This window comes from Xenopus laevis, chromosome 8L (genome assembly GCF_017654675.1).
Source record: "Xenopus laevis strain J_2021 chromosome 8L, Xenopus_laevis_v10.1, whole genome shotgun sequence".
In the NCBI taxonomy this organism is placed as follows: domain Eukaryota; kingdom Metazoa; phylum Chordata; class Amphibia; order Anura; family Pipidae; genus Xenopus; species Xenopus laevis.
Genome location: NC_054385.1, coordinates 68,969,234 through 68,981,807, shown reverse-complemented (window position 1 = coordinate 68,981,807; position 12,574 = coordinate 68,969,234). Strand labels below are relative to the sequence as shown.

Here is a 12,574-nt window from a genome sequence, read left to right as displayed (position 1 = left end):
TTATTAAAAACAATTTTTTATTAAAAAAATTATAAATGCATTTTCATCACAAGTTATATCTACTGTACTCATTTTTAGCAAAGGTGTTTTATGTGTATACTGTCCCTTTAAATGCTGCAGTATGTATGACATGCCTGTCCCATGGAAAATATGCAGACACAGGCTACTTATGCACTACATAGACCTCTTTGTATGACATTACTGCAGAACTGATATACCACTACTGTATCACATTTTCCAGTGAATGAGAAAGTCTAAACTAGTGGTGTAAGAAGAAATTACTGGGCTTTATGGCAAAAGCCGCTATACACGCAAACACTGACTGAAACATTGGTCTAAAAATCAACTGGGTCTTAGATCTCCTGTCTCTACCTTCCCCTGATCTTATGCTATTATTAGTGCTTGTGCATGTTCTCTAACAGATAGCTCAGTCAAAATGAGTTAACTATAGATTAAAACAAAAACTGTGGTAGTGATGTGCAAAAAGTGTTGCTACAGGTACTCTTAAAGAAACAGTAACACCAAAAAAAAAGGAAAGTGTTTTAAAGGAATGGCAATATAATGTATTGTTGCCCTGCACTGGTGGTACAACTGTTGTGTTTGCTACAGAAAATCTACTATAGTTTATATGAACAAGCTGATGTGTAGTCATGGAGGCAGTCATTCAAGCACAGGATACACAGTAGATAACAGATAAGTTCTGAAGAACCCCACTGTACAATACAGATTTTATTTGTTATCTACTGTGTAACCTGTGCCTTTTCTCCTTTTTTTAGCTTTGAATGGCTGTCCCCATGGCTACACAGCAGCCTGTAACTATATTACAGTTTCTGTAGCAAACATACCAGCTGTTCCAGTGCAGCACAATCTGTACATTATATTTTCATGACTTTAATTTTTTGGTGTAACTGTTGCTTTAAACTTCAACTCCTAGCATCGCCTACAGTATGTTACCAGTTCTAGTACAAATCAGCTGTAAAGCAAAATTATAGGTTTACTGAAACAATGTTAAATGCATGACACAGACACCAAAACTACCACACTAGAACCCTAAAATGCCTAGAGAATACTAAATAGTCGTCCATGCAGGGGAGATCCTTGCCTTTCCAACATCACCGACATTTAAACAATATCCAATATTTCTATTCTTAAAGTTACCGGGAGCAGCTTTTTTCAGCCCATGGTAACCCACTGGGGAGAATCTCAATTTACCTAATGACAGCAGAGACTCTGCTTCCACTATTGGTACTATTGTTTTTCTTCACTGAGCTTTAAGTTAGTCTATGAAAAGCCTCAAATGAAATGTGAGAATAGGAAAATGTACTTGCACTTCCATGTCACTTTGTTCAAGCTACTGCAGGTAAGTCCAAGTTATGACCGCATTTCACCTTTACTGAGGGACATTAATAGTAAATAAATAAAAAAAAGGACTGACTATAAAAAAAGGGTCTGCCTTTAGCCCTTGTTGGTTCAGAAAAAGCATTTTCATTGACCTCGGCTGAAAGGGACCATCTTGTCATTCCACACTTTTTGTGTATGTGTACAGCTGGTGTTACTAAATAACAGATGCTCCTTTATGTTAAATTGTAGCAGCATATATGGTTCTGACTCTTGAAGCAATGTAGCATAAGTTAGATCTTTCCCAGATCTGTTAATCAGCTGGCTTCTGCTACGTTGCTTCAGGAGTCAGAGCCCAGAGTGTCATCAGGGCCGCCATCAGGTGGACACAGGGGGTACGAGTGAACTGGGCCCTGGCCAGAAGTGGGCCCCGGCATTGCTGAACTTTTGAAAGAGCCGGGCCCCCCTTGACAGCGCCGAAGGCCGAAGCCGTGCCACCTCCTTCCGAAGTCACAGAAACAGCTGAAATTGAAGTCCTGAAGCAGTGAAAAGACCCTAAGCCACGAAAACAGCCGAAGTCCCAAAGCGGCGATATGACCCGAAGTCACGAAAACAGCAGAAATTGAAGTCCTGAAACAGTGAAAAGACCCAAAGTCAGGAAAGGGGTCGAAGTTGACGTCCTGAAGCCACGAGTTCAATTCTACTGAACACCAATGTGTGTGGGTTTTTTTTTAATCCCCTGGCCACCAATGTATTATTTTAATACTCTATAGGCCCCTGCCAGTAATGTTTTTTTTAAAAATATTCTTTGGAGCCCCAATTTTTTTTAACTTGTAGGGGGGCCCTGGCACCAATGTTTTTTAAAAAAATATTCTTTGGGGCCCTAAATTTTTTTTATCGTGTAAGGAGCGCCCTGGCGACAATGTTTTTTTTTTTTATATAGGGGCCCTGGTCACCAAAGCTTTTTATAACTTGTGTGTGTGTGGGGGGGGGGTTATCTTTTTTAGTGCTGGTGTCTGTGTGGTCTTTTAACTGTGATGTAAAGTGGGTGGGATCTGGTTGGGGCCCTGAAAATTGTGTTGTTTTCTAATTTCTAATGGTGCCCTGAGTGTAATATGCAGTTATGAATGTAAATTACATTTACAAATCACTTTAAACCCATACTGGACAAAACATTTTCTTTTTATGTGAAAAAAATTGTTTTGGTTTGTGGGCCCCATTCATCAATCTTATTAAAAAAAATTGCTTAACTCAAAATTGGAAAGTTTATTAGAAATAACAGGAACCCAAAAATGCAACTGAAATGGCAATGGAGTTGGACAGGTAATTGTGTGTAATGAATGCATGGAGCACAAGGCAAAATAAACAAATGGAGTATGCAAGTCTATATAATAGAAGACTGTTGAAATTCTTAGAGCCTCAAAAGCAGGGGTGTCCAAACTGCGGCCCGAGGGCCACATGCGGCCCAGGATGCATATGAATGCGGCCCAGCTTGAAACGCTTGGTTCCCGAGGAAATAGGAGGAGGGGGGACCCTGCCCTTTGCCCAGTTTGTAATAATAATATAATAATACGTCTATTTATTATCCAGGTGTCCCATATTCCAGTGTATAGCTCCATCTGGTTATCCGACTGGCATTGTTGTTCTTTTCTGTGTATTTTCTTTACTTTTACAAATCAAACCTGTTTGTGTATTTCATGTGTGGCCCCAGATAATTTTTCTTTTTCCAATGTGGCCCAGTGAGCCAAAAGTTTGGACACCCCTGCTCAAAAGCATTGATAGCAATAAAGCGCCCAACTACGTATCCAGCCGATTAAGCTCCGCCCACAATCAATTGACGTGTCTTTTACCGGCACCATCCCGCCCCCACACTTGCTTCGACACTGCACTCCCCACCCATGCCACATCACATACAGGGCTTTCTTGCTTTTTTTCAAACATCTTTATTGACCTCTCTACTACAGGACAATTCTGTTTTCCGGCCTTCTGATTGGTTTTCCGTTTCATGTGACAGGGAGGTGGCTGAGACGCGTCATCAGACTGCAGCCATGAACCAGGAGAGCAGCTTCAGAGCCCGTGAGTGGGATTTGTACCCACGTAGCTTTGAGTGGGAGCGTGCTAGTGGGGATAACATTACTATTTAGATGGAGTATGGTTTCTGGGTGGTTTCCATGACGCAAGCGTGATAAAGGAATTCATCTGTTCATTTGACATAGCTGAACTTCCTGGTGCATACAATAGAATGTGCAGTAAATCAGCATATCACTGGGAGGGCAGTAGGCATGTTAATAGTAAAGAGGTTATGGGATTCATTTGGCTCTGGAATTGCAATTGCAGACGAATAGTTTGGGTAATATGTATTGTTTCCTTCCCACCATTAAGCAGCATACGTCTCTAGGCTAATAATCTTACATTACATTCACTTATGTACATGCCTGGGCATTATTCTACACTCTTTTGGCATTTCCAAATAAATGTTGTTCCTTATTTCCCACCATACCTGTTGTTCTTAAGTGATGAAGCCATGTTTTCCCTTCATCAGCCCCCAAGAGACGCGTTCGGGGCTCCAACCCAAACATATCGAACCCCCACCAGCTGTTTGATGACACAAGTGGAGGGCCTGTTCCTCATGGAGGAGACTTTCCCAACCATTCATCCCCAGCTTTGGGTATCCCGGCACAAGCCTTTTTGTCAGAACCCATGTCCAACTTTGCTATGGCCTATGGCAGCAGCTTGGCCAGCCAGGGAAAGGAGATGATGGACAAGAATGTAAGTGATCTGCAAAATTGATGTATAGCAGTAGACATTCTAAAATTCCTTCTCTAAATATATGACAGGAAAAAACATACCTAAACATGAAATAGGCTGGCTACAAGAGAAAAAAAAAATAATGACTTTATTCAAATGATGATGTATACATGGAAAAGCCCTTCAGTACAAGAAATAGACAGTTGTAGGTACCAAAAGATTACTTAAAATAGGCACTGAATTGCCATTGAATGGATAAGTGAAAGACCAGTGTATAGACGGAGGACTGTACCCATCATCTTTTCTTCAGTGTTCACTAGGGATGCACCGAATCCATGATTTGGGAATTTAGCGGGATACCGAATCCTTCATGATAAATTTGGCCGAATAACAAATCTGAACCCAAGTCTGCATATCGACATGAGGGTCAGGAAGGACCAAAGAGAACAGTGCATGCAGTTGAAAAAAAAATTTACTTCCTTTTTTGTGTGCTAAAAAGTCACGTGATTTTAAGGATTTAGATTCAGTTTGGCCAGGTGCTTGGATTCTGCCAAATACAGCTGAAAATGCAGAATTCTGAAAACGAATCCTGGATTCGGTGCATCGCTAGTGTTCACTTTATTATGATCCCATGGCTCACAGAAGGTTTTGGGTCACTGGGAGCCTTTTGCATGAGTCCTGTTGAATAAAATATATGTTAGCCATTAAATTATAGTTACTGTAATTTATTAATAGGGAACGCTGAAAAAAAGCTAGTTCTGGTGCTCCATCTGTGAGATATGTCTTGGAGGGTATTTTCATGCGATTACATGATTTAATTAATTTATCTGTGGTGGTTGACATGGCCAGTAATAGTACAGAGTTTTGTTTCCCATGCTTTAATGCAGAGGACAAAATGCTCTGTGTGTTGTTACCCATAAATATATTAGTAGTGGTAGTGACAGTAGATCAGGCCTCAGAAAGGGTATGTGAATCCAGTTTAGTAAAGAGTTAATTAATGCAATATTTTTTTTTTCTCTGCCAAGATCGACCGGATTATCCCAGTCAGCAAAATCAAATATTATTTTGCGGTTGACACAGTCTATGTGGGTAAAAAGATTGGGCTGCTTATGTTTCCCTACATGCATCAGGTAAAAATTGCTTTCATGGTTTATTATTACTTGCCAAAAGTTTGATGTTTGTTTTCAAGGCCTGTTTTATAATAATGCACTGGAGGCTTTATAGTAGCTAAACTGATTAAATACTGATTACAAATTGCTTATAAAAGAAACGTTCAGCATAGTATTTTACAGATGTAACTTTTCTAAGCAGTTTTCACTTGGCTTACTGCCAATTTCAAATAGGTGATGGTTTTTTGCTTGATAAATCAGGTGGCATCAATTGGATCAGCCAGAACAGCTCATTTGGCAACCTCACGAGATGAGACAGCTTAACGCATGCAGTACTTTATTGATGGATTGAGAAAGGAGATGTTGCCTTCTGTTTTAATTGATAATGTATGCATTATTTAATACTAACTTTTAGTGGTTCAACTTTGTTAGACTTTGAAGAGTCCTTGAGTCCCATGGAGAAAACATTTCAGCCCACAGTCCACTTGCTGCCCAGAGATGATACCATAATATGGGGCAGATTTATCAAAGGTCGAATGTTAGTTTTTTTTTTAATCTGAATGAACTCAAATGACCTCAAAATTCGAATAGTATCTTATTTAAGAAAAAACTCAAATATCTAAAATTTGAACGAATATTACCAACCGAAAACTCTAATCGAATTGACTAAACTTGAATCAATTTTTTTCTCCAAAAAAAACTTGAATGTCAGGAAGGCTATTAACATCTTCAAATGGGTCACTGGACCTCTTCCTTTGACTTCTACATGAACTCGGCAGGTTTTAGGTGGCGAATAGTCGAATTTGAATTGTTCCTAGGGTCCAGGTATGATAAATTTCAAATTTGGATTATTCCCAATTCATATTTGTGAGTTTTGACCAAAAATCAAACTTGAAAATTCCAATTTCCAATTCGAACCTTAAAATAAATCTGCCCCTATACGTTCACCATAAAGTAGACAATGCAAAAATGCAAATTCTGCCTTTAGTCTGTTGAGTACAGCAAAAATGTTGCATCTTTATTTCTCGCAGGCAATAAACAATTTTTTTTCCTGTACAAAAAAATGTTTAGGAAGGACCTTCTTCATCTCTGGCATATTTGTAATTGTTGTTACATTGCAGGATTGGGAAGTGAGATACCAACAGGACACCCCCGTGGCCCCACGATTTGACATAAATGCTCCTGATCTTTACATTCCAGGTGTGTTTCAACGCATGCAAATACTTGCTATTAAACTGGGCCCTTGCTCTGTGAAATATGCAACAGTATAAAGCATCTCTAGGACTTCTAGCATTTTACTTTACATGTCCAGTTTCTAGTGAAAGTATGTAAACTGGTCAACCCACATCCAGGTCGTTGCAGCGCACTCCAAATTCAAAAGGATCGCTCAAATAGGTTGTTGGTCTGACGCGTTTCGTAACTATGTACTTCATCAGAGAGGGTCTCTGATGAAGTACATAGTTACGAAACGCGTCAGACCATGTGTTAGCATTTCTTCTTTTAAACTGATGTAACCAATAAAGGATGAATTTTTAACCAACAACCTATTTGAGCGATCCTTTTGACTTTGGAGTGCGCTGCAACGACCTGGATGTGAATAGTTGAAAACGTCTCCCTTAGCGACAGACTCGGGGCGGCAGCACCCGGGTCACTCCGTGGAGAGGGTAAGCTGATCCTTATGTATATTTATCTATGAATACAAACAACTGTTGGAAGGAACGTGGGAAGGATTGTGTAATAAACGCAGGGCTCGGGGCAGGTGCACCCGGGCCAATTACCACCAACGGTGAGCGGATTTTAAACCGCTGTAACTTTTAATGATACAGAGGATCAAGCAGACAGAAATCATTTATATCAATTGTGAATCTCAGAATTGGTGTTGGGATATATATTTTGGACTGCAAACTGGTCAACCCACACATGAAATACACATAAATGAACCCTGATCACAAGTGAATTGTGTGGGGGTACCTAGACCCAGGGAATAGAGTGTTAATGCAGACACTAAAATACAGTTTGTGCTATAAGGGTTTTGTGAAATTGAAAGGTTTGACCCGTTTCTGCAAACTGTTATAATTTGCAGCTATTTCCCCTGCAAAATAATGGGGTCAACCTTGATAAACTAATATGGGTTAAAGTGAAACCTAATCCATGTCCAGGGTAATTTGCATAGATAATTTTTCCTGACAATCACCTATAATAAAAGCTGTAGAGAAAAAATAAATCCATGTACTGTCTCTAAATATATATTTCTTTTTCTCTACAGTCATGGCTTTTATCACATATATTCTGGTGGCTGGCTTGGCACTGGGGACACAGAGCAGGTATGTGAAGTTTTAAGAGTGGTGGATGGAGAAACTTTAAAGTTGATGATACATGTTACTTCATTTCATATCAGAATGGTTTTAAATACACAGTGTAATTTCTCCTACCGCACACCTGTAGTTCACCAATCCTGCAACTGGTGGTGCGTTTCTTCCGTTGACCCGGCTGGGCCCCTTAGCAACGAATGTGTATAGAAAACGGATCCGCACACACACTGGTTAATGCAGTCGGGGAGTATCCCCTTTTATTCAGCCACCAAACATTCAACATTTTGGGGGGGAACCCCGAAACGGGTTTCATAATGATAATTGATAATTGTTGTAGTTGCTACCATTGATGTCTAAACGAATACACCACAGTCAGCACCAAATATATAGTTGTGAGATTGGCAACATAATGATTTTGAGACTAAGTCCGAAATCCCACGAAACTGGTAAATAGAAGCGTGACAAGTGGGACTTGAATCTTCAGCATTAGTTCCTGCGGGACTATGTGACGTCACACGCAGAAGACTTAAATAGCAGTCGTTGATGGCTAGCACGCATTGCCTTCAGAAAGCTTTTTAGCAAAATGCGTGTTTTGCTAAACAAAACGTGCACGAGATAATTATTTTATCTTTTTAAGCTCAATACCCAAATGTTAGCGACTGATTTTATTTCTAACTCTGTGATGGCTTGAATTTCTCCTTGCTCGTTGTTCATTATCTTGCAATCTCTTCTCCTTTCTGCTCTTAAGGGTAGGGGCACACTGGGCGATTCGGGGAGATTTAGTCGCTTGGCGACTAATCACCTCGTCTTTGCGGCGACCAATCCCTCCGAATGCCTTCCCTCACTCTTGCGCTGGCTAAAATGAAAAATCTCCGGCGCTAAAGCACACGCGCTGATTCATTTTCCGTAGTCTCCCGAAGTTGCCTCACGAGGATACTTCGGGCGACTTTGGAAAAAGAATCACTGTGTGTGTTTTAGCACTGGCGATTTTTCATTTTAGCCAGCGCAAGAGTGAGGGAAGGCGTTCGGGGAGATTTGTCGCGGCAAAGACAAGGCGATTAGCCTGATGTTAATGAATATAGCAGCAATTGATTGGAGGGTAGTTAATTGGTTAAATTAGGCTTAAGGAATTGATTCTGATGGTAATTAATTGGTTGTTGAATTAATTGGTACCATATATCATAGATACCTTATTTTATAATAATAGATTGATTAAATGTTAAAAGAATTTGGAAATACAAGGTAATCTTTTTCTCTAAACCTTTGATATGACCTCAGGCAGTAAGTGCCTTGAAACTGGGAATACAGCATGTAAGGAAAGAATAAAAAAACTCACCAAACATACATACAATTTGCACACTATTTTTAGAATTCTTTTTGCTGAGCTTTTAATGGTAAATGGAGATAACATGACACTAATGAGTCGTATTGTACCAAAGCCAACTACTCTTCTAAACCTTTTACTGAATACTGAAACCAAATGATAGTTTGCATATTAAAATGTAATTCTAAAGTTAAACACTTAGGACAGTGGCCGACGGGGAGATTTGTCGCCCGTGATTATTTATGCATGACCGTGGGCGACAAATCTACCCAAATCACCTGCAGTAAAATCAACAGTTCGTGAAGTCATCAGAAGTTTTCACCTGAGGCAGCTTTGGGCGAACAAAGTGATGCGTTGGTTTTAACGCCAGCAATTCCAATTACTTCCAAAGGAGATGCATTTTCAGGAGATTTCAGCAACAGTCTCCCAGTCGACCACTGCCCTTACAGGCAGATTTAACGAAATGTGAAATTGTTGCTCACCACAGAAAAAAATCACTCACTTTCTATTCATTCCTATGGGATGTTTAGAATTGTATTTATCAGTGAGTGAAAGTTTACCTTCACTTTCAATTGTATTTGATAAATATGCCCCTAAATTTGAATTTCAGAATTTAAATGCACAGAAAAGTCACACAATGTCATGGGGGGAATTTAGCCAAAGTCTAAGGATTCATCTGAATTGAACAATATTAGGATTTAATGCACCACTACATATTATGTGGCATATCTGAGGTGCCATATCATAACAGAATTCTCTGCAGAAGTCTGGGAATTTGCAACCGAGGCATTTGTGGCGATACAACCTGTACTACATTTTATACTACCCCTTTATTTGTGTATATTTTATCAAGTATATAAAATCCCCACAATGAGTTAAAGCTGTGCAAAAAGGACTTCAAGGGATGAGAGAAGGGCCTGTACTGTACTCCAAATACTCCAACCTTCAAAAACACACAGGCGATTAATTGGCTTCTGATCAAATTGACCATAGAAATGTTATAAGAATTTTAAACTGTAAGCTCTGATGGGAAAGGAATTGATGTGCCTGATGAATAATCTATGGAAAAGTGATGTGGAAATGTGTTGGCACTATATAAATATCAGGAAATAATTAAAACAATTCTTCTTTGCAGATTTTCACCTGAGATCCTGGGAATGCAGGCTAGTTCGGCCCTTGCTTGGCTTATTGTAGAGGTGCTTGCCATCCTCCTCAGCCTTTACCTAGTGACAGTAAATACAGATCTTACCACAGTGGATCTTGTTGCTTTTTCCGGATATAAATATGTGGGGTAAGTCCGAGCAGATATAGATTAGCAAATAAGTACAAGATTTCACATTCCGCATTGTCTAATTATTTCAGTTTTTTCTTATTTATGATTGTGCTATAGAAGCCAATACACCAGCTATCACTATCTTCCTATATATAATGAATTAAATGTAATTGGTCATAACCTGCTTGCTGTGTAAGGGACATCACATAAGCAGGACATGGTTGTGTAGTTCTGTGCCCTGTAATTAACTGGTGCACCATTGAGTGCATGTAGAGGTAACCCATAAACATAGCTTTGTACTTTCTGCCTGGTCAAAGCAGGTGTTAAATGCAGGGCTCCCGAGAGTGCTCAGTGTTTGTGCCTTGCCCCTTGTGCATCAAGGTAGGTGCAACCATGAAATTGGTGCAGTGTAATTCTGTGACCATTTATTTACCTGTCACTGTGTCTTCTGATTGTAAATGAACCATAATATATTTATAGTGATTTAAGGATAGTGTGACTAAGACTATGGCAAAAACTATGGACATATATGTTGCTGCAAACAGAGCGAGCTTGAATGTATTGCTTGTTTGAACAACAGAGTGAGAGGTACAGTCTGGGTTTCTGATCTTTGTCAGTCATACTTCTTTATCTTTTGTTTGTGCTCGTTGCAGGATGATTTCAGGAGTTATTGCTGGCCTTCTCTTTGGGAACACTGGTTACTATGTAGTGCTCGCTTGGTGCTGTATCTCTATAGTTTTTTTCATGGTAAGTGATCTTTGTTCATTTCCAGTGGAGCATACCATTCCATCATCCTCATCCATTATTGCATTATTTGAAGTCCACTGACATATACCAAGTATATCCAGTTTTTGTATTTTTATTATACTATTTTTTTGCACAAAATACACAACTGGATATTGCATTGTTTCATTAGTGTTCATTGTCTGCAGAACTGGTTGCTTTGCAAAATATTATTGATTCCTATTAATTTGCTTTCACTTATCAGATCCGCACCCTTCGTTTGAAGATTCTCTCTGAGGCTGCAGCTGAAGGTGTTTTGGTTCGTGGAGCCAGGAACCAGCTGCGTATGTACCTTACAATGGCTATTGCTGCTGTGCAGCCCATCTTCATGTACTGGCTGACCTACCACCTGGTGAGATGATGCATTACCTGCCTGGTGTACCCAGAAGACGGGTACCTAGCCACACACGCAGGGATCAAAATGGCGTTTGTCACCCAGGTCACCCTGCTACGATGTGGTTTATCATTATATATGTTTTACATTGTGACCTGCAGATCCTGTACTGTTTGTCATCAAGTAAAAGATCCTTCTACAGAAACAACACTGACTGGGACCTCACAAAGGTTTGTCAGACCTCCAGCTGCAAGGATGTCAGAGCCCCATTAGTAGTTCTGTCACTCCAACAGCCTATGAAATTACAGCAACTATCCCCATTAAACAAGCATCTCTCATTCTTTGTGCTACTCTGGTAAATAAAACAATAATCATCTTGAATTATCGGAGTCCTCAAGGTTTAAATGGGTATTATTTTACACACTAAAAGAAAAATATCTCTGTGTTGTAGTCATGAAGAAAACCAACACGTTGCTTGTTTATGGATAGATTTCTGAAATGGACAAACACTTAGCTTGCACATGTCAGACCAACCTTTATGGATGACAGGCTTACATCAGAATTTCTTCCCTTAAGGCACCTGTACACTTTGCTGTTTGCTTGTCTAACTTTAAATAATTACAGGAGAAAAAAAGGAGAGCTATTTATTTCAACTAATATCAAACAAGAAATAGAAAAATATGTGATATTCAAAAACTGAGGGATATTTCTTTGCTTCATTATTAAAGTGAGCAGTTTGTTTTTAGCCATTACAATTCCTAATCTAAGTAAGTTTGTTTTATCTAATTTTTCTGAGCAGACCTATTGTATATCTTTAACATATAAAATGTTAAAACCATCACTTGTTAATAAATATGTCCACACACATCTGCACCACCAGCTCTTAAATATCACCCCACCTGCACAACTCTCTAAACCAATCCTGTGAAAATCTGCAATTTATACCCACTTTCCTTCATATGGACTGGAATAGACAGAGCCCATTATGTCCATAAAGGACAGTTATTCTTTTTTAGGGAATGTACTATTATTCAGTGTTTTCAGCTTAATATAGTGTACACGAGGCTGTGGCTGGGTTTCCTCACCTGAATTTTCTAATATACTTGGTTTTTATCAAAAACAGTGCTAAAATACAAGTGTTTGTGCTTGAATCCTGCAGTATTTATCAGCATTGTCATTGTTACAAGACAGAGAAACTGCATCAAAAAGATTGGGGAATTAAATGTAGCCTCCTATGATGCTTGTTTTTGCTTGTGCTGGAATTCGAATATTTTGGCCTTAATATTTTCGTTTCCCGAAATTCTTGTAATGGAGGTTTAGATATGCATGACGTTTCTTACATTTTGTGTTAAA

At 39.3% G+C, this 12,574-nt stretch overlaps 1 protein-coding gene across 1 annotated transcript; it reads left to right on the top strand.

Moving 5' to 3' along the window:
- The first annotated feature begins 3,375 nt into the window (after positions 1–3,375).
- yif1b.L (Yip1 interacting factor homolog B, membrane trafficking protein L homeolog) lies at positions 3,376–11,423 on the top strand. The gene is given in 8 exon segments (NM_001091613.1): positions 3,376–3,414; positions 3,881–4,107; positions 5,112–5,216; positions 6,317–6,395; positions 7,462–7,519; positions 9,967–10,122; positions 10,758–10,851; positions 11,093–11,423. Coding segments are annotated over 8 exon segments (903 nt in total). The 5' UTR covers positions 3,376–3,386; the 3' UTR covers positions 11,249–11,423.
- Positions 11,424–12,574: the final 1,151 nt, after the last annotated feature.